The sequence below is a fragment of the Myxocyprinus asiaticus genome, chromosome 21 (assembly GCF_019703515.2).
Source record: "Myxocyprinus asiaticus isolate MX2 ecotype Aquarium Trade chromosome 21, UBuf_Myxa_2, whole genome shotgun sequence".
Classification (NCBI taxonomy): domain Eukaryota; kingdom Metazoa; phylum Chordata; class Actinopteri; order Cypriniformes; family Catostomidae; genus Myxocyprinus; species Myxocyprinus asiaticus.
In genome coordinates, this window is record NC_059364.1 from 24,546,652 (window position 1) to 24,569,070 (window position 22,419).

A 22,419-nucleotide genomic window follows, 5' to 3' on the forward strand; every position below is an offset into this window, starting at 1 on the left:
TATTAATTTTGGCAGTCTTTTTAAAATATTAAACATGCACTCTGGTTCATATTTGGTAAAAAGTTTCATGATAACTGAGCCATGTTTTCCTATCTTTAGATGATCCTTTGAGTACAGAGACCTTGAATGGTCATGCCGTGCCTAGAGGAGGTACTGAAAAGGTTAAAGTTGACATTGAGGCACCAGACAAGGTCCCTGAAGAGAAGGCAGAGTTGGCAGCTGTTGCAGAAGATCCAGAAGGTAATGTTTTTGGGCTTTTTTTTTTTGGAGATGAGTTTTCTGTTTTATTCATCCAAAACAATATAAAGATGGTGAACCACTCAATTGTAAGATAAAATGTGAAGTCTAATCTTATGACTAATCTATCATTTGGCCCCTTTTGATCATATAAGCTTAAGCCACCCATGAGTAACATTACTCTGCTTAATTGGAGAGCTACAGATTGACCCTGTGATACTTTGTTATAATAAGTCTTTTTTTCAAGATATTGTTGAAGAATCTTTACAGCTTTTGCCTTGCAATGATAGTCCATTGTGACCATGGCTGTCAAAATCCAAAAAGGACATAAAATTAGCATAGAAGTAGTCCACGTGGTTTTTTTAAGTCTTCTGAAGCTATAAGATATAATTGTGCTGAAGTTCGCATGTGTTTGTTTGAGTCCAGATTTAAAAAAAATTATGCGTCATGTTCGATTATGACATGCAAGAACGAATGCTGTTTTGGCAGGCGCAGCTCGTCTATATGGGCAGGTAGGGCAGAGCCCCGCCTAAATATTAATTCACTGGAAAACATAAATCCATACTTAGGCTGCCAGTAATGTCATTTGTTTGCCCGTAAATGTGTTCAAAATGCTGACATATGTATTTAAATGCAGACCTAGTATAAGTTTATATCCTATTTTTAAGTCATAAAGTAGCTGAAAGCTCCGTTACACAGTGTTTGAGTGTTTTAGAAAGCTCATTCTGATTCTGATTGTGATTTAGTACTGTGGAAACGGGTAAATGGCATGTAGATAGTTCAATTTCTCTCCCTCTCCTCCATGATGTTCTTTAACAACACTTAACACTATAAAAGAATATTTTGATTTAGATTTTGATCAGCAAGTCAACATTTTAAGATAAATCGTTCTTATGTAGCCGCCTTGTGGTGGAATAATGCAAGAACACCACATATTGTGTCAGCGCATTTATGTTTGAAAAATGAGTTGAACGAGCTGATAGTGTAAAAAAAAAATGTACGAAAAAAAGTTCTGCCCCATCTATATCATATCTATCTGTGATCACAAGCCGCTACTGTGTTTTGGCATCAATGGGCCATTTTTTGAATCTAGACTTTAATATGGGCTAGATGCGGCTAGACGCAAGCTTCGGCAGAGGAGAAGATTATCAGTGAATAACATTGTGACAGGCTGATATAAATACATACTGTCACCTTGAAGCAGATTTTGCTGTTTCTTTTTTACACTGGCCCATTAAGATATAAACAGGAAGTAGGCCCAACAGGAAGCTGTCAATGGCATGGTGAGGAACAAAGAGAGTGTGAACACCAAACCCTAGACACTCAATACCAGATTGAATGTCACTACAGTGGATTACAACTCCAAAATCACCTCTTTTGGAGCGGGTTTGATTGTTTTACCTTCTTTATCTGCCAGTTGCTTCTTGGATTTTGTGGAGAATTATGTCCCTTCGATGAGAGTGTGGGCTTGCTGTTTGTTTGAAGATGAGTTTTCACCTGCTTCCCCCATACTGCTCAAACTACCTTTTCAATCAACTCCAATCCCTCTGTCCCTCCAACAATCCATAAACACCCACTAAACAATTTTCAAAAAGGAAAAATCTGAAAACTTTTATGAATTTACATTTTGAATATTTATGGTTTGATCTCTGGCCAGTATTTTATTTTTTATTTTTTTTGCTTTTGGGTTCAAATTAAACATTTGTCTTGAGCTGAATTTACTGATGGACTTGTTTGATGTTTACTATGGGGCTTAAAAATTGACTTAATGGACTTTGTAGTAACTTGGCCTCTCAAACCTGAATTTCTTTGGTGCTGGGTGTATGACATTTTCTGTTAATACATTTTTTGACTGAGATTGATTCTGTGAAGAGTGATTTATTTCATGTTTGCTTTTTCAGGTTTGTTTAGCAGGTGTATTTTTAGTTAGTCTGAATTTTTTTTAATTGATAGGTTTAACCTATCTGGTGCCCAACAATTAGTTTTCTACCTTGCGTAGAGTCCGATTAAACAGATCCCGCTACAACATCTTAAATTTCAGTCTGTCGTCACACAAAGTTGCATTGACTAAGGTTATGGTGTGTTAATGGGTTGTTTTTTTGGTTTTTGTTTGGTTTTTTTTGGCCTTTTCGGAGCTTGACTATACTTTATGTAGCAAGAGCCATGTAAAAAATATTCACAAAATTCTGCATCACTGGAAAAAAAAATAATGCTTTTGGGTGAACTATTCCTTTAAAACAAAATGCTATATTTCTACAAATCATACCATTCTTATCATATAATATACATATCAAAGTGGCCATACATTAGTAAACTAAATGTTGATGGGGCAAATATAACAAAATGGATGGATGAAGGTGGTCAGTGATTATATAGGGTGAACTGCTTTAAGGGACATACTGTATAAACTGTGTAGTCTTGAAGCAAATGTCGTCCTTCTCAGGATGTTGTGAAGTCTTTAATAAACAGCACAAATTAAGTTATTTGTTGGTTTTTTGCTGGTTCCTGTGTAGATTATTTCCAGTGTGCTGTTGGTTTACTGTGCTGTTTATCTTTAAGGAAGGTCTCTTGGTTGTCTGAGCCTCTCAGGTGGTAGTGGGATGCCATGATTGGCTAATGTGCTTGATAGCCCAGCAGATATGGTTTGATGTAATATTAAAACCATTTGTCATAATAACATGACTTACTCGGAATTGAAAACCATCTACCCAGGTGATGGGTAATGTTGGTAATGTCCAGTTTAGAATTACATATTATTTTTAATTTTTTCGGCAGTGGAGTCATGAATTGTGGGAGAAATTATCAACACTTTATTTTGATCATTTCTGCCCCTTTAATGTTGTTCTTCAACAATTCTTTAATTGTTTCCACCACTTCACCCCTCTTTGTTCCCTCTCGCTAGTGAATATGCTTCATTCTTCATTAGGACTAATCTTAGAGAGGACAGGGGACTAGGTTCACTAAAGCAATAAACTGCTCAAGGCCGTTGCAGTGGTTAAAGTTTTTACCATAGGCAAAGGGTGCTACTCTAATATATAACTGTAATCCACAACCTTGTGTGGCTTATTGCTTTTATAAAATGGTGTCCGTAGCAATATGATAAAAGACACAATGTTAGCTAATTTTATTTCAGTTAAATTTATTACAATTATGTTACCAAGCAATGTAGCAGCTGGTCGCAATAATATAGAATGTCAATCAAATCAAATCCCTTTATTGTCACAACCATATACACAAGTGCAACAGTGGGTGAAAGTCTTGGGTGCAGTTCTGAGCAACATAGCAGTCACGACAGTGATGAGACATATATCAGTTTACAACAGACATCAGATTTTCACAACACAATTTACATATCTAATATATACATAATTACACACAACACAATATACAAATAATAATATGCAATGTACAGTATACAATACACACAATATAGAATACACATACAATATAGAGTACACAGTATACAATAAAAATAGTATATATAAAATATACAGTAGGTTGTATTGTGCTGTATTGACATTCAGGCTGTCGGTTGATAGTCAGTTGCTAGTGTGTTGTTAAGAGAGAATATAATTTATGACAGTCCAGTGTAAGATTAAGATGCAGTGCAGATGTATTTTGATTGTGAGAGATCAAGAGTTCAAAAGTCTGATTGCTTCTTGGGGGAAGAAGCTGTCATGGAGTCGGCTGGTGCGGGACCTGATGCTGCGATACCGCCTGCCTGATGGTAGCATGCCTGATGGTAGCAGTGAGAGTAGCCCATGGCTTGGGTGGCTGGAGTCTCTGATGATCCTCAGAGCTTTTTTCACACACCGCCTGGTATATATGTCCTGGAGGGAGGGAGGCTCACCTCTGATGATGTGTCTGGCATTTTGCACCACCCTTTGCAGGGCTTTGCGGTTGAGGGCGATGCTGTTGCCATACCAGGCAGTGTTGCAGGCAGTCAAGATGCTTTCTACAGTGCTGGTGTAGAATCGTGTGAGGATGTGGTGGTTCATTCCAAACTTCCTCAGCTATCTCAGGAAGAAGAGGCGCAGGTGAGCCTTCTTCACAATGGCCTCAGTGTGGACGGACCATGTGAGTTCCTCTGTGATGTAGACACCAAGAAACTTGAAGCTGCTGACTCTCTCCACCAGTGCTCCATTGATGGTGATGGGGCTGTGTTCTCTCTCTTTTCTCCTGAAGTCCACCACAAGCTCTTTGGTCTTGCTGATGTTGAGGGAGAGGTTGTGCTCTTGACACCAGTGTGTCAGAGTGTGCATCTCCTCTCTGTAGGCTGTTTCATCATTGTCAGTGATCAGACCTACCACCGTCGTATCATCAGCAAACTGAATGATGGCATTGGAACTATGTGTTGCCACACAGTCATGTGTGTAAAGGGAGTACAGGAGTGGGCTGAGAACAGCGAGCTGTTTAAGCCCTGAGCCCGGAGTTTCTCATCAAGCTTGGAGGGCACTATGGTGTTGAATGCTGAGCTGTAGTCTATAAACAGCATTCTCACATGTGTATTCCTTTTTTCCAGGTGGGAGAGAGCAGTGTGTAGTGTAGATGCAATGGCATCATCAGTGGAGCGATTTGTTGCGATATGCAAACTGCAGTGAGTCCAGTGAGGTGGGCAGCACAGAGCAGATGTAATCTCTGATTAGTCTCTCAAAGCATTTGCTGAAGATGGGGGTCAGAGCAACAGGACGCCAGTCATTTAAGCAAGCGATTTTGGAATGGTTTGGTACAGGCACAATGGTGGACGTTTTAAAGCATGTGGGGACTACAGACAAAAAGAGGGAAAGGTTGAAAATGTCCGTAAAAACACCAGCCAGTTGGTTCGCGCATGCTCTGATTACGCGGCCCGGAAAGCCGTCTGGACCTGTGGCTTGGATATTCACCCGTCGGAAGGATCGAGATACATCCGCTACAGAGACGGAGAGTGAACTAACCTCTGTAGCTTCGGCCGCGAGAGCCCTCTCCGCGAGGGCGGTGTTATTTCCCTCGAAACGAGCATAAATATTATTTAGCTCATCCGGGAGAGAGGCAGCGGTGTTCTTTATTCCCTTTGAAGTCCGTGATGATATTAATTCCCTGCCACATGCTTCTAGAGTCAGTGGTGTTGAACTGTCCTTCAATCTTGTCCCTGTACTGGCATTTGGCTGCTCTGATAGTTTTGCGGAAGGCATAACTGGCTTGTTTATGCTCCTCCGTGTTCCCAGAATTAAAAGCGGAGGTCCGCGCATTAAGTGCCGTACGAACATCGCTATTAATCCATGGTTTCTGGTTAGGGTAGATCCGTATTGTTTTGGTCGGTTCAACATCCTCTATGCACTTCCTGATGAAACATGTTACACTATCAGCATATACCTCGATGTCATCATCAGAGGCGGACCGGGACATCTCCCAGTCCGCATCTTGTAGCATAGATTCTGATTGGTCCGACCAGCACTGGATCGTTCTGAGGGCGGGTGCTTCCATTGCCATCATTGTAAGCAGGCAGAAGCAGAATGGAAGAGTGGTCCGATTTGCCAAATGGTGGGCAGGGGAGGGATTTGTAGCCATCCCGGAAGGGAGAGTAGCAATGGTCCAAAACTCGCTCCCCTCATGTGTTGAAACTGATTTGTTGGTAATATTTCGGTGCTATTGACTTGAAGTTGGCTTTGTTAAGGTCCCCAGTCACAATGAACGCAGCCACAGGGTGCGCAGTTTCCTGCTTGCTTATACTCCCATACAATTCCTTGAGTACCCGTGTCGGCTTGTGGCGGGATGTACACAGCAGTGATAATGAACGCTGTGAATTCCCTCGGTAGCCAGAATGGTCGATACAGAAGCATGAGAAATTCCAGATCAGGAGAGCAGAAAGACTTGATAAAATGTACATTCCTCTGATCACACCAGGATTTGTTGAACATAAAACATACACCACCACCTCTGTTTTTACCTGAGAGGTATTTCGCTCTGTCCGCTCGGTGCACGGAGAACTCCACGGGTTTGATGGCTGAGTCTGGAATCTCCGCAGACATCCAAGTTTCTGTAAGGCAGATAATGCAGCAGTCCCTTGTCTCTCGTTGGAAAGACATCTGCGCTCTCAGCTCGCAGAGCTTGTTGTCCAGAGACTGAACATTTGCCGGTAGAATACTGGGTAGCGGGGGTCGATTTGCACGACATCTTAGTCTGATGAGGATGCCGGCTCTCGGGCTGCCCAGACAAAGGGCTCCGCTGTCATGTTTGTAAACAGCGGGTCGGCATTGAGGTATTTAAAGTCCGGTTTTCGGTGTGCTATTGCAGAACCAATGTCCAAAAGTGTTTGTCTATCATAGACAGTAGGCAGACAACATCCAAGACAAAAAACATAATTTTAGACAAAACAAACAAAAACCTGCAACATTGAGTCGGAGCTCGCAACGCAGCAGCCATACTCGGCACCATCTTGAGCCTATGTGCAGTCTCAGGTGTGTGCTTTTCAGGTTGTACAATGGCTTTGAGCAATTAGGATTTAGATTATTTAAATCCTCCAGTCAGAATACTTAAAGGTGTTGTAAACTATTTTTTTATTTGATGGAAAGTTATGCAAAAAAAAAAAAAAAAAAAAATCTTGCCGGTCTCTTTGACAGCACTAGACTCTGTAAACCGCAAACAAAAATGTGTCTGCGGGACGCTTTCTGCCTTTTTTAATCATTTTGCACGTTCTCATAGTATTGTATTTGCAGCGAATTATTGAGGCTTAATTCCATTTTTATGCCATGTTGCTAATAACATTTGTCAATTGAGGGCGCTATTTTGCTGCTGTTGTTTTTGACAACTGTTTCTGCACTGTGTTGGTCTCAAAGCTCATTTGGTATCTTTGAGTGCAGGCTTTTGGAAAAAGGGGGTGTGGCTAATCAAACAGCTCTTCTTGTGGAAATTCTAGAATGGCTAAAACCGCTTACAGCACCTTTAACATTTAAGAAATATTATCACACTGGTGATGAGAATTCTCCATTTGACAAGTTCGTTCACATAGTTACATTTATTAAAATAAATGATCAGAATATACAATTCTTCAACTAATTTATTTAGTTCATAAGCCTGACTGTTGGCTGTTTATGGTTGCCAAGCAACGTAGCAATTTGGCATATTGAAATGTGTGGATCAGATTAGGTGAGCGGAGCGAAGAGTGGAGCGGCATGATTTTGCCTGGAGTGAGGAGCAGGTTTAAAAAAAATCGCAGCGTCATTGTTTTCTCCCACTTCAAGTGCGCTCCACTAATGCCCCATCATGAGCACATTGGCCCTTAATGCAATAATTCACCACTTGTTAAGCAGTGTTGAACACTATTGGCATGAAGGAAAGATGGAATTTTCTGATATAACCATAAAGAATGTGATAAAAAAAATTTAAATCTAGCGGCACTTGGTAATATTCGACCTCCCGCGTCAAGGTTACTTTAGCTTTCGCTCTCTGTATTCTGCTCACGCTTCCTATTATTGAGGTAAGCTTGGGGTAAAGCTCAAGTTAACTGCATGCTCGTGTCTCGTGTCTTTATTCCTACATCTGTTGAGGTGTATTGAAAATGAATGACAGGACAGCGAAGGAGAACACGAGTGGGGAGGTGATTGACACGATCAAAGTTTCGTTATGAAATCCTAAAAGAAGTGTTCAGAAAACATGATGATAATCTGTTCACATGTAGAGAGAAAATCTAAAGGTCAGTAATACATATATAGGTCTATATCACTCTCCCCTATTAAATATTTTGAATAATCAGATCATAATTCTAATCTAATGCATTGCAATCTTAACTGTAGGCTATTATGTCCCGCATTAAATAGAGTTGAACTTTTAACAACCTAAAACACTGAACTAATCAGTATGTTAATATTGTAGTTTGACTTTGATCAATTGCCATCTAAATTTATTTTAGTGCCGTAGGCTAATTTATGCATTATACATTTGCAGGTGAAAAAGCTCAGCAAACGCAAACAGAGGTAGATTTAAAATCTTTAAAAAATTAAAAAGTTAGTATTTCTAAAAGTGAACTCTGCATTAGACATATAGTTTTGATAGTCTTATCTAATTTTGATTTAAAAAAAAAATGTAGAACATTCTGAGAATGTAATTTTGTCATAACTTTACAGTGGAAAGGTAGTTAGGCGCAAATTTTGCAATGGAGTGAACATGGAGCGGGGTGTCTCTAATCCAGGAGCGAGGAGTGGGCAGTGGACAACCTGGAGTGGAGCTGGAATGGAGTGATTAAAGAATGCTTTGAGCGCGGAGGGGAAATTGTTGCCGCTTCACTCCGCTCACATACTCTGGTGCGGACAAAGGAGTGCATTTATCAGAATTTAATAATTATTTTGAATCAGAATTTACAGTTGGAATGCTAATATTTCACAAAACATTTAACACTGGTGACGAAAATTCATCATTTCACATGTTGAAATTGTAGTATGATTTGATCATTTACATTTTCCCTAAAACTTTTCTTCCTTAAATGCTATTTATACTGCCAATATAGTTACTGATCTAATCAGAACATTGTGCCAGTTTCCTATGTGAGGCTCTTTTGGGTCAATAATAGTTTAGGATACTTTGCTCCTCTGTGCTCCTGTAGAGAGGACTGACAGCAAGCGCAGCCCACAGGCCAAAAAGTCAGATGCTCCAAAAGCCCCCACTAAAAAACAGCAGGTCACTCCCCTAAAACTCTCCGCTGATGCAACGGGCACAGGTGTGAAGAGAGGGGGCCAAGCAGGGGCTAAAAAGGTGACCAAGAGCACCAATAAGCAGGTCTCCTCCACTCCTCCCAAGCAAACCACTCGAAGTACTACTCGTGGCAATGGTAAGTATATGTGTCAGTGATATGAATGAAGCATCGTGTTTGCATGCTCTGCATGGAGGGGTCCTGTCTGTGTAGATTCCACCGCACCCCCCCAATTTGCCATTGTTTGAGAACAGGCAAATTAGCAGTTTGTAAAGTGAGCATTTTCACGACACTTGCATGTCAGTTATATTGTTTGACTAGTTAAGGTTTGGCTTGCTTATGGCATCAAGGGCTGTAGAAAGTGAGATCCAGATTAATTTGTGAACAATTATGGCTTTCTCCTATTGTTCTATTGCCTGCATTACATGTCTGCTCTATCATTGGTCACATATTATCTTTATTGATGTATGCCTTTACATGTATGTCTGAATATGTTACTGGACTTTGTGCATGTGTTCCGCAGGGAGAAATTTTTCCACACTGTTGCTGATCCTTTTACCCGTTCATTGTGTGTCTCTGGTTCTGCTTAGTGTTGGTGGCTTTACAGTTTACTCTTTCTACTGAATAATTTTCTGACATTTACAGTGGTGCCAAAAAGTATTTTGAACAAGTCACATTTAAAAAATGTCTGAATATCGTAGCATAGAAATCTAATCTAAATGGCTTCTCCAAACAAATGATGCTACAAATTATATTTTTTTCACAGAACTAAACTTTTGTGAGCTAATATTTGTAAATGAATTCAAACCAATTGGTCTCAATAGGATTTTTAGTGGTTGTATGAAGTTCACACAGTTTTCATATCAGAGTAACCACAGGTGTAGTTTATCATTTAACTGTGGATATGCTCCACAAAGTTTGTCAACCAAAAATTATCTAAATATTATTTTGCCTTCATTTTTTAACAGTATATAATTTTTTTTATAATCTGAAACTTAAACTAACAATATTTGCCATAAAGTGTGTTTGTGCTATTTTTCTATCAAATAAATGCCATTTTGTTTGATATTTTGCCATATAATGCACACTATTCATAAATTTTACGTGAATAATTTTGGTCCCACTGTATTTCTTAATTTTTACGTCATTTGTTGCGTATTTTCAACTATTGAACGGCATTGCATTTTACAAAACTCTTGATAAGTGTATGTAAGAACCCCAGATTATAGTGTTTTATGATATGACATTTGGTGATATTCAACTTCCTGGCTCTTGTGAATGTGAAAAAACTCAATCAGATGAGAATCTTCGGTCAACAGTGACATTCACATGGAACGTTTGTTTTAAGTAGTGAAACTGCATGTGAACAAACACCACCTGACATTATTTCTAAGTACTGAGATGGTTTTCAGTACAACCAATCAATTTAACTCTGCGAAAACCGTTTATCTCTGCCAACGAATCTTGTTTACAGTAGCTCTTTTTATGTTTAAAATCCACTGCCACTGGTGTTGGTATAGCCACTAACATAAATCCTAAGATCTTTTCTAGATCTTCTCTGAATTCAATGCATTCCTTCACAGTTAAATCTTCCAATCCTAAAAGAACTGCAGTCACATCCAAGAATTCAGGACAATCATCTTCAGTGACTTGCTCGAAGACCCCAAAGAACAACAAAGCAGAACTTACAGTAGCAGAAACAAAGTCTGCTAAGAAAACTGAGCCCTCCAGGTCACCGCGGCCACCTCCCAAACCCTTGTCTGATACGGGCAGCTCTCCTGTGGAAAGCTCCTCTAAAAAGGACCAAAAGAAAAAAGTGGCCTCTAGTATTAATGAGAAGTCAGTTGAGAAGACGCCTCAGGATGGGAAGGGTGCTAGTCATCTTTTGGAATCCTCTGTGGAGCTTGACAAAAGGAAGACACATGTTAACAAGGCAACAGAGGAAACAGCCTTCACAGGATCCTCAAATGAACTTTGCTCAGATACTTTAAATGAACCTGTAAGCACAGAGAGTGAAGGAGAGAATGAAAAGATAACAGCAGACCAAACACAGAGGTGAGTTTACATTTGTTCACATCCAATATTATGTATTTTTGGCAAAATCTACTTCCCTAAACACTGTAATATTCTATGTAAATATGCTCTAGACAGACGTCTTTGATTGTTGTGTTGTGTCTTGCTTTTTATTAGCAACTCTCGCATGAACATTGTGTTTTGAGAAGCCATGGCAAGTTAAAAGAACTTTTAAAAAATGTGTCTCAAGACACCTGCGTTCTGTTCCATTTGTTGCACTGCATCTAGCATTTTTAATAGAAGAACGTCCCTTAAAGTGATAGTTTACCCCAAAATTTTAATTCTCTAATCATTTACTCACTTTCCTGCCATCCCAGATGTGTATGACATTCTTTCTTAAGCAGAACACAAAGAGTTTTAGAAAAATATATTAGCTCTGTAGGTCCGTACAATGCAAGTGAATGGTGATCAGACCTTTCGAGCTCAAATGCTCATAAAGGAAGCATAAAAGTAATCCAAATGACTCCAGTGGTTGAATCCATGTCTTCAGAAGCAATATAATAGGTGTGGGTGAGAAACAGTTCAATATTTAAGTCATTTTTTACTCTAAATCGCCATTTTAACTTTCACTTTCAGATGTGAAAGTGAAACTAAACAGGCACCGAAAGTGGAGATTAAGAGTAAAAAAAGGACTTCAATTTTGGTCTGTTACTCACCCACACCTATTATATTGCTTCTGAAGACATGGATATAACCACTGGAGTCTTATGGATTACTTCTATGTTTGTGCTCAAAAGTTTGCATACCCTGGCAGAAATTGTGAAATTTTGGCATTGATTTTGAAAATATAACTAATCATGGAAAAAACTGTCTTTTATTTAAGGATAGTGATCATATGAAGCCATTTATCATCACATAGTTGTTTGGCTCCTTTTTAAATCATAATGATAACAGAAATCACCCAGATGGCCCTGATCAAAAGTTTACATACCCTTGAATGTTTGGCCTTGTTACAGACACACAAGGTGACACACACAGGTTTAAATGGCAATTAAATATTAATTTCCCACACCTGTGACTTTTTAAATTGCAATTAGTGCCTGTGTATAAATAGTCAATGAGTTTGTTAGCTCTCACGTGGATGCACTGAGCAGGCTAGATACTGAGCCATGGGGAGCAGAAAAGAACTGTCAAAAGACCTGCGTAACAAGGTAATGGAACTTTATAAAGATGGAAAAGGATATAAAAAGATATCCAAAGCCTTGAAAATGCCAGTCAGTACTGTTCAATCACTTATTAAGAAGTGGAAAATTCAGGGATCTCTTGATACCAAGCCAAGGTCAGGCAGACCAAGAAAGATTTCAGCCACAACTGCCAGAAGAATTGTTCGGGATACAAAGAAAAACCCACAGGTAACCTCAGGAGAAATATAGGCTGCTCTGGAAAAAGAAGGTGTGGTTGTTTCTAGGAGCACAATACGACGATACTTGAACAAAAATGAGCTGCATGGTCGAGTTGCCAGAAAGAAGCCTTTACTGCACCAATGCCACAAAAAAGCCTGGTTACAATATGCCCGACAACACCTTGACACGCCTCACAGCTTCTGGCACACTGTAATTTGGAGTGACGAGACCAAAATAGAGCTTTATGGTCACAACCATAAGCGCTATGTTTGGAGAGGGGTCAACAAGGCCTATAGTGAAAAGAATACCATCCCCACTGTGAAGCATGGTGGTGGCTCACTGATGTTTTGGGGGTGTGTGAGCTCTAAAGGCACGGGGAATCTTGTGAAAATTGATGGCAAGATGAATGCAGCATGTTATCAGAAAATACTGGCAGACAATTTTCATTCTTCTGCACGAAAGCTGCGCATGGGATGCTCTTGGACTTTCCAGCAAGACAATGACCCTAAGCACAAGGCCAAGTTGACCCTCCAGTGGTTACAGCAGAAAAAGGTGAAGGTTCTGGAGTGGCCATCACAGTCTCCTGGCCTTAATATCATCGAGCCACTCTGGGGAGATCTCAAACGTGCGGTTCGTGCAAGATGACCAAAGACTTTGCATGACCTGGAGGCATTTTGCCAAGACGAATGGGCAGCTATACCACCTGCAAGAATTTGAGACAACTCAATTATTACAAGACAACTTTGAGACAACTATTACAAAAGACTGCACGCTGTCATTGATGCTAAAGGGGGCAATACACAGTATTAAGAACTAAGGGTATGCAGACTTTTGGGGTCATTTCATTTTTTTCTTTGTTGCCATGTTTTGTTTTATGATTGTGCCATTCTGTATAACATACAGTTGAATATGAATCCCATAAGAAATAAAAGAAATGTGTTTTGCCTGCTCACTCATGTTTTCTTTAAAAATGGTACATATATTACCAATTCTCCAAGGGTATGCAAACTTTTGAGCACAACTGTATGTTTCCTTTTATGAGATTTTTGGAGCTACAATGGTCTGATCAGCTGAGATATTTTTCTAAAAATCTTAATTTGTGTTCTACTGTTAAAATAAAGTAATGCACATCTGGGATGGCATGAGGGTGAGTAAATGATAAGAGAGTTTTCATTTTTGGGTGAACTATCCCTTTAATGGATTTTTTATCTTTAAATTCAATATGTGTAATAGCACATTGCAGATGCTGCATATCAATGAGCGCTGTTGATATTATTTTTTAGCATATGTGGGTGCTCATTATGCCATGTAGTCTTATATTTTCTCTTTATGCGGTATGATTGCAGAGACATGCTTTGTGTCATCTTGCAAACAGACTTTTAATGAGGGTGGGGTTAGCTTACAATGAGGTAACTATATTGCTATGATGCATCTTCAGGCAAAATATTTATTTTTAGTTTTGGAATTTATTCACAGTATGCCAAAATAGCCGGTTTCGTAACTGTTCCATGAAATGTCAAATAGACATCTTGTAATGTAGATCGGACCAAGTTAGTGACTAAGTTGTAGTAACATTTTGAGTTGTAAAATTTGGTACATCACATGATTATAAGTGTTGCTTTCTGTCAGTCCATATACTGTACTGATTCTGTAAACTTAAACAGTGAGTTTTGGACAGTTAAATAGTTCACCCAAAAATTTAAATTCTGTCATTTACTCATCCTCACGTTATTTCAAACCTGTGTGACTTTCTTCTGTGGAGCACAAAAGAAGAGGCAGAATGATACTCTCACTGTTTTCTTTCATTGTAAGAATAAAAGATGCAATGACAATGAATTGTGACTAAGGCTTACATTCTGCCTACCATCTGCTTTTGTGTTCCATGGAAAAAAGTTCAAAACGAGTTTGGAACAACATGAGAGTGAGTAAATGATGAGAGAATTTAAATTTTTCTTTAAACTATCCCTTGAACTAGGCAGGTGTTTGTAATGTTTTCAGATTTAAGCCATATAAACTTTTTAGTTAAATTAGGGCAATATGTATTTTTCTATGGCGGATTCTTAAAATTACCTTTGTTTCCCCCAATCTTGGTTATATCCTTGTCTTGATGTAAACTGATGATCCTAATGAGTGTTTTGAGCAAAACTGTCTTTTCTTTGGTCTTCACTAGGGTTGTTGGGACTGAAGAAGGAGAGAGAACACAAATTGTCAGTGTGGAAAGCCCAGAGGTGACGATCATTCCTGACTCCTTTAGAGAAAACCAGGCCAATGACTCTGATTCAGATGGGCCTATCCTCTACAAGGATGATGAAGAGGAGGAGGATGATGATGAGTATACCTCTAGTATGTGCTCAAGTCTGGCTTGCGTTTTTGTCCAGTCCTAGCCCCCCTCACTCTCCTCATATTTCCTGTCTATCAATAAAGTAATTTAAAAAGCATCAGTCAAATTAAGATTATGTAACTTGATTGAACACTTGTTTAAAAAAAATGAAAATTCTGTCATAATTCACTCACCCTCATGTTCCAAACCCATATGACTTTCTTTCTTCTGTTGAACACAAAAGATGATGTTAGGAAGAATGACAGCCTCACTCATTAACTTTCATTGCATATTTTTTCCATACAATGAAAGTAAATGGTGAATAATAGTCAGGCTCACATTCTGCCCAAAATCTCAATTTGTGTCTCACTGAGGAAAGAAAGATATACTGGTTTGAAACATGAGGGTGAGTAAATGATGACTGATTCACATTTTTAGGTGAACTATGCCTTTAAATTGACAGCACTTTCTGGATATGTATTTAGAGTATTCTAGTGAAAGTACTTGTCAACCTGAAGTTTATGTACAGTATAATCAACACAACATGCTTTGCACAATTACAGGTGAAACATTTCCAAGAGGTCTCTTTCTTTGTAATTTTGTAATTGTATCTTGTAGCTTTAAATAAGTCTGGCAAAGCTATGATCCAAGCCTTTGTCAAACAGGAAAAACATTCTGGCTTTCGTCAGGGCTTCTTTTTCACATGCGAGTTTGCAGGGTTTTTGCTGCCAGTGCACTTTGCAAAATGCATTCCTCTTCTCATTTTCTATTCTTTCCACACTACAAACTGAGGATGTTTCACTGGTGTCAGAAAGAAGTACCTGACATTTTTGTGTGAATATTTATTTTTGAAGGCTCCCTTGCAAGCAAAATTCGCCGCAAAGATACACTTGCCATCAAACTTGGTAACAGGCCCAGCAAAAAGGAGCTAGAAGAGAAGAACATTCTCCCCAGGACGTCAGAGACAGAGCGACAGGAACTATGGCAACAGATCGGCTGCAAACTAGTGAGGTATAATAAACCCCTGCTTCGACCCGGTCTGTACTACTGGTATACTAGACACTAGTCTCGTATAGCCTTTGACTAAACTACATAAGGTCTGGTCCACATTGCAGTTTATTCTGGCCAAGAACTTCCCATTTAGTCAGAGACTGTCTGGTTGACATGCAAAGTGATTAACCACAGTATGTTCTATTTTTAATGTGTTATTTATGGCAGGCTTATCTAAAATAAATCATGCCACAATTATAAGCAGTGTACCATGAGATTTATCAGTGTGGTTCCTCCTAATTCTTATTTTCTTTTTTCATAGACGGCTGAGTCAGAGGCCCACCACAGAAGAGCTAGAACAACGAAATATTCTGAAACGTATGTTTGCTCTCACAATCTCATTTACATAGTCTGAAGACAATAAGTTTGTTTGGAGTGTTCAGAGCTGTAATGTTTATTCTTGCCTATTGTTGCCTCTGGTGTCGGAGACCGTTCATTGAGTCAGATGTTCTGCGGTGCCTTTGTTGTTTCATCTTTTTTTTGGCTGTGATTTGATTGATGAAGACTAGGAATTTAATGATAAAGGAGTTCTGCTCAAACAAGCTGTAAGCTATATAGTGACAAACAATTCCTTAAAGAGCCAGTGTAGCCCAAAACTCAATACATACTCAAAACTATTATTGATCTTGGCAGCAAATACTCCTAGAGGGCTTTAATGTCCCAAATAGAATTGCAATACATGTCATGATTTATTGTTTCCTGAACTGAAATGTAATTTGAAATGTAATCAGTTTGTCCCATGCAGTAAGGGTATTCATAATTGAGAATATCATAACAGGATATCGTCACTTTAAACAGAGGTTGTTGCACTTGCACACAAATGCAGAGGCAAATAAATTATATTATATTTGGTACTCCGAAAGGAATTTCTTTTTTATTTGAAACATCTGACGTATGCCTTAATATTTTATTCTAGGCCTAGTTAACTATTCTAATTATTTAGATGGATAATTTGTGAATTGAGTAAATTGAAGTATTTCACCTAAAAGCAAGGGGACCCTCATAAGGTAAAAATGTCCCTGAAAATTTACTCTGGTTGCAAATATTGGCCCTTAATGAAAAAGTTGATTGAACACTGGAATCCTCAAGCATTTCTTACGGTCCCCTGGAAAATACAGTATCTTTCTGATATAGTTATAATTTCATGACAATTTGTAAATCTAGCGTGTGACCTGAGTTAATATGAAGATAATTTAAAAATACCTATTCTGAATTCTATTATCATTTTTAGAATTTGTGCCAACATAATTGTCTTCTCCTCATACACGATAGTAGTTGTCCATTTGTTTGCACTGCATAAATGAACTGCCATGGGTACCACATTAACAAACATAAAATATTGAAGAATTAATGGCATCTTGTAATTTACAAATTCAAAAATTACAAATCATAATATCAGATTAAGCAATTGAAAGTGAATCATAAACATTACAGCTAATTAGTCATTGGGTAGGATATAAACAAACAAACAAAAAAAAAATCTTTCTTGTGTCACTTTAGAAAAAAATGAAGAAGAAGAACAAGAGGCCAAGCAGGAGATTAAAAGAAGACTCTCACGAAAGGTACAACCGCCTGCAGTCTGCTAATTTTCTTTACAACAGCCAGATTCTCTTTTTGCAATTGTTTGTTTGAAATCTGCCATTGAATCAAGTTTCTTTATACAGTTTGTCACTCTAAAATAGCTCATAATTAACCTGTTACTTCAGTATAATACTGCATGGAGTTATGAATCATCATGCTTCAAAGTCATCATCGTTGCGATCGCAAATAGTGGAAATTAGTGTGGGATATTGTGCCATCTACTGCCGTTACAATGAAGAGAAAAAAAAGAAGAAAAAAAATATGAGGAGCCTATTAAATGAACACATTATTTTGTTTAAGAGCTGGACATTAACATGACTAAATGACATTTTGAGGATATAGTTAAATGTATGATTTAAAATTTACAGGTGCTCCTCTGCTATTGCGAAATTAGACTAAACAGTCATTTACATTTCTGTTTTGTTTTTTTAAAATATGAATTACAATTAGTGTGGTGTTGTGGGGAGTGTAAACAAGTTTATATTCCTGATTTTTAGCAAGAGTGGTGGCTAGAATTGGCTTGCAGTCTGGCACTTTTAATTAGGCCCTTCTAATTTAGCATGCACTTAATGCCCCATTTTATATGGGGAATCAGGGCAGAGGATTTAAACTGGCAAATAGACCAGATCTATAAAATGGATTAATAGTGAATTAAAGAGGTTTTCTCAAAATTGAGTGGTTCTGGCTGAAACTGCAATAATGGACAATGTAATGTGCATCACACAAATAGCCGCATGTCATGACCGCAGAATTTCGATCTGTTGCTATTGGCTTAGTTAATATCTGTGCATAGAAGCTTGTCGTAGATATTTTCACTGGTAAGGTCAGTCAGATCCCCTAACATCAGTGTATTTACCTGCCTCTTTATCAAAGATTTTGTTTGACTTGTAATCATCAGTTCATACACCCATTTAATGTGTTACTTTAGCTAGCTAGAACATTTTAACCCCTATTAAATATGACTGTACAAGTTAAAAGGTGACTTGTGAAATTGCTCTCTTTATGCAGCTAAGCGTCCGGCCCACAGTCGCAGAGCTAGTGGCACGTAGAATCTTGCGGTTCCATGAATATGTGGAGGTTACAGAAGCTAAAGACTATGATCGGCGTGCTGACAAGCCCTGGACCAGGTTAACCCCTGCAGACAAAGTAAGCCATTTCTCTGTCTTGCTGTAGCTTTAAATTGTGTATGTGTCTTGAGCTCTGATACGTACATACAAACCTTTTTATAGCTCATACCTCAATCTTTTACTAAATTTAGATATTTCTTAGTTCTGAGTTTTTTGGCATGCATGTCACATTAATATTTATGATTGAGAACCAATATGAACAATATATCTAGAGAATTAAAGACTTGTCTGCTGAAAAGGTGAATTTAGCCTCATGGTAGGCCTAAATGCATGTGTAGTTATTATTTTATTTGGAAAAGAATAAATCTAGAGTGTCAGCAATAGTGTAGGATCGGTTGCCTTTTGTATGGTCACACATGCTACCTACTGTGCATCTTATTTGTGTTAAAGTATGGCTTGTCCTAATAAAACAAAAGTCATTTGATTTTATAAAATTACAAATAGCTGTATTTGATTATACTGGGTAGAGCATTGGGAACAAGTGCTGTTTTTGTAATTAACATTACAAAGCATTAGATTAACATTGTGATTAAGCTTTTCCCCCCCAAGTATTCTGCATTACAAACGTTCAGTTGTCCTGGAACAGAACTGATTGTGTAATTTTTACTCCATTTTTTCTTTCACAGGCTGCTATACGTAAAGAACTCAATGAATTTAAAAGCAAAGAGATGGAAGTCCATGAAGAGAGCAGACAGTTTACCAGGTAAATTTGTGTACTACCAGCCTGATCAAAGGGGGTTGAAAGGTTCTTGTCTAATGTTATGTACAAAAAACACATCAGTATACCTGTTTAGAAATTGTATTCTACATCAAGGGCATTTTCTCCAAGGATGCAAGAGAGGCAGTGCTTCCTTAGAACACATTTGGATGAGAAAATAACCAAAATGACAAAGATAAAACAAAAAATTAGATCAAACAGAGTATAAAAGCACTCATTTATCTGAAGTAGCATTTTCCAACAGCAACACCAGTGGATAAAGTTTCAGAGGGAGGCAGCTTGTCTTTTTTGTCTCCCTTGAATTTGGTGCATACTCAAAAAAAAAAAAATATTATTGTCTTATCATTTACTCATCCTCATGCCATCCCAGATGTGTATGACTTTCTTTTTTCAGCAGAACATAAAGATTTTTGGAAGAATATTTCAGCTCTGTAGATCCAATACAATGCAAGTGAATGGGTGCTAAATTTCTGAAGCTCCAAAAAGCACACATAGCCATCATAAAAGCAATCCATATGATTGGTGGATTAATAAATGTCTTCTGAAGCGAAACACTAGGTGTAAGAAATAGATCAATATTTACAACTTTTTTTGGGTGTTGCTGTCCTTTTCTGCATATCGCGGTGCTGTTTTGCGTCCCTCTTCAGCCTGTCGTGGCCTGTTCAGCATAACTATTTATAATTTTCATAAATACAATTTTGAAATCATTTTAATTTTTGGGTGAACTATTCCTTTAATAGGAATTTGTTGAATGGCGGAATTTGTGCTGAATAACTACACTACCCATGATCCAGCAGAGAAAAGATCCACCAATCATAGAATCTCAAAAAGTCTCAAAGTGCATCAAAAGAGCTTTGCAGTGACCACTCACTTCCATGACGCACTTTGAATGACGCAATCGAGTCTGTCTCCTTACACTCTCAAACTACTTCTATATTTGTATATATCTGAATATTTCACAATTAACTTAAACATATTGCTTCTTTACTTATAATAAACAACTTTTAAATCAATAGTTTTATATTTTCCCCAAGCCAGAATATTTTGTTAATGAAAAGCTACTATCAGATATCATGTTATAGCTGGCCTATAATATTTGTTCACTAATATATAAAACATCTGTGTTTATAGCTTTCTTTTTTCTTTTTCTTTTTTATCATGAGAAACATTTTCCAGCAGGAAATTCTGAAAAATAAATAATAAAAAATACAGATAACTTGAGACAAAAAAAAATAACTAAAAACTGCTTTCAAAATTGGTCCATAACAGAGAGAAAGTCACACTGATACTAATTGTTTTATTGAACAGTAACAGTGAAGTTTGTTATAGATGCAATGATTTTAACTTCTGACTTTTCAAATAGAATGTTTTCTTGACCAAATTAATGAATAGAACTTTGTTTCTCCGAATTTACGTTTATCAGTCGTCCATGATTTTAGTTTTTTAATCTTCTTAATGCCTCAAAATGAATTATAATAATTATTTGTAGTGCAACCTCTAAAAAGAGTCCAAAAAAAAATGTGGCACTCCTGCAAGATACACTGTAAAAACATCGAGACGTGGCGGAACGTCCATCTAACACAAGTGTACATACGAAAACAATTGTAAAACAGCGTGAACACACACAAAACGTGTTTAGTGTGAACAGCCCAGACAACTGACAACCTTATGCGGGACAATTAAAATTTCAAACAGGCCGGATTTGGCCCGCCGGCCGCCAATTGAATTGGCCTGCTCTACAGTATAGGATATGTCTGCCTATCATGTTTACTATGATATGGGTCAAACTGGTAGAAATGGATGGACTAATTACAATTAAAACAATGCGTTTTTTAATGCATTGGTTAGACATCTGTTATGTATTTGGCCGGAATCTTGGTTTGACAAGTACCCGGTTGATACACTTGTGATGCTAATGATGATAAGATCGTATCAGCAGCTTTTTCCCCACACATAGATGCCTCATTTCCCATAAACATTGCTCAGATCTGTTTTTTGTTCTGTCTGCTGGAAACTGTCCTAAAATAGCTTCTGCTCTCTCTGTGTTTTGGCAGGTTTCATCGGCCCTGAGGCGATGCCTGGTGGTGGGGGTGCTGGAAGGCCGCTAACTCGAGGGTCTCTCTTCCTGTCTCTACGCCATGCTCCCTGCTGAGAGGCTAACAGACTGACTCCCTGCGGCAGCCGGCGATTCTCTGGCACTTGCTGCGCTCCCAGCTGGCCGCCCTGTATTTCATTATTGTGTTCAGCCACTGGGGGGGTTGAGCATGGCTAAAGATGTGCCTTGAATGCCACTGCAAGCTGAAAACAGAGAGAGAAAGAGAGGGACCTTCAAACAAGATAAAGCAATGCAGTGGTTCCAACCAGTTTTTTCATATCTGTTATTTTATTTTTTACACACACTAAGGACAAGTGTCCTTGATATTCTTTCAAGGTAAAACTTAAGCACATGCAGTGGTTCATTCCTGCATTGTTGCTGCGTGCAAACACAGCAGCTTTGACTTCTCCTTTTTTTTTTTTTTTTATATACTACATTTTTCTTGCAGTATTCCAGTGCAGAGTCCAGTAATACCGTATCTATGAATATCCATGCATGTGAGAAACATTTTATAAGACATATGTACATGGTTCTTGCCATCGGTGTACATTAAATGGATATTGAGGTCCATTTGGACATCACAAGGTCCAGGATTATTACTGCCATTATTCATCTGTATCCAGATTAATAACGTCCTCAATATATTATAATGTAATCAGATTTATGTTGTGCCTTGACAGTGTTTTTTGTTTAAATGTCTGATTACTTGATATACGTGGTTGTATTGTAACATATCTGTAACTGCTGTTCAGGAAAAGACTATAATCATGTTTGTCATAATCCATGTTTATTTACCTGTTAAATATCCTTTCTTGCATTCCCCCTAAATGTTATTACAGTTTTCCCAAAGTTACAGCTATTGTCTTACTGATTTTGGATTTTCTCAAAAACAAATTAATTGGAGAATTTTATTGTTCCTAGCCATACGCAAGTGGTTGCAAGTAGGGTAATTTAGTTCAACAATAATTTTACTCTCAAAATTGGTAAGAGCTTCTCCTTATTTATGAAAAGGCAGATTTTAGTACATGATGAAATGTGTAATTATTGTATTGCTCACATTTTGGTGCTTGATATAATTACCTGTTCTTGTGTCAGAGTTTTTCTATTTTGTTTGTTTATATAGTTAGAAATTAGGGAAACTGTTTTAAATTATTTCAAATCAATTGTACAGACTATGTATGATATATGTAAATACATCCAGTATATTGCA

The 22,419-nt window shown here is 38.0% G+C and overlaps 1 protein-coding gene across 5 annotated transcripts in view; it reads left to right on the forward strand.

The window, feature by feature from the left end:
• LOC127411809 (phosphatase and actin regulator 2-like) overlaps positions 1-22,419 on the forward strand; it is a 55,104-nt gene extending 32,685 nt beyond the window's left edge. For 4 of the 5 annotated variants that reach the window (XM_051647603.1, XM_051647606.1, XM_051647605.1 and 1 more), the window contains 10 exons: positions 100-240; positions 8,816-9,040; positions 10,486-10,957; positions 14,489-14,661; positions 15,493-15,649; positions 15,951-16,006; positions 17,189-17,250; positions 18,278-18,415; positions 19,023-19,099; positions 21,169-22,419. In XM_051647603.1, coding sequence (XP_051503563.1) covers positions 100-240; positions 8,816-9,040; positions 10,486-10,957; positions 14,489-14,661; positions 15,493-15,649; positions 15,951-16,006; positions 17,189-17,250; positions 18,278-18,415; positions 19,023-19,099; positions 21,169-21,184 — 1,517 coding nt within the window. In that variant the 3' untranslated portion in view covers positions 21,185-22,419. The remainder of the gene's footprint in view (positions 1-99; positions 241-8,815; positions 9,041-10,485; positions 10,958-14,488; positions 14,662-15,492; positions 15,650-15,950; positions 16,007-17,188; positions 17,251-18,277; positions 18,416-19,022; positions 19,100-21,168) is intronic. The other variant, XM_051647607.1, reaches the window with a different exon arrangement.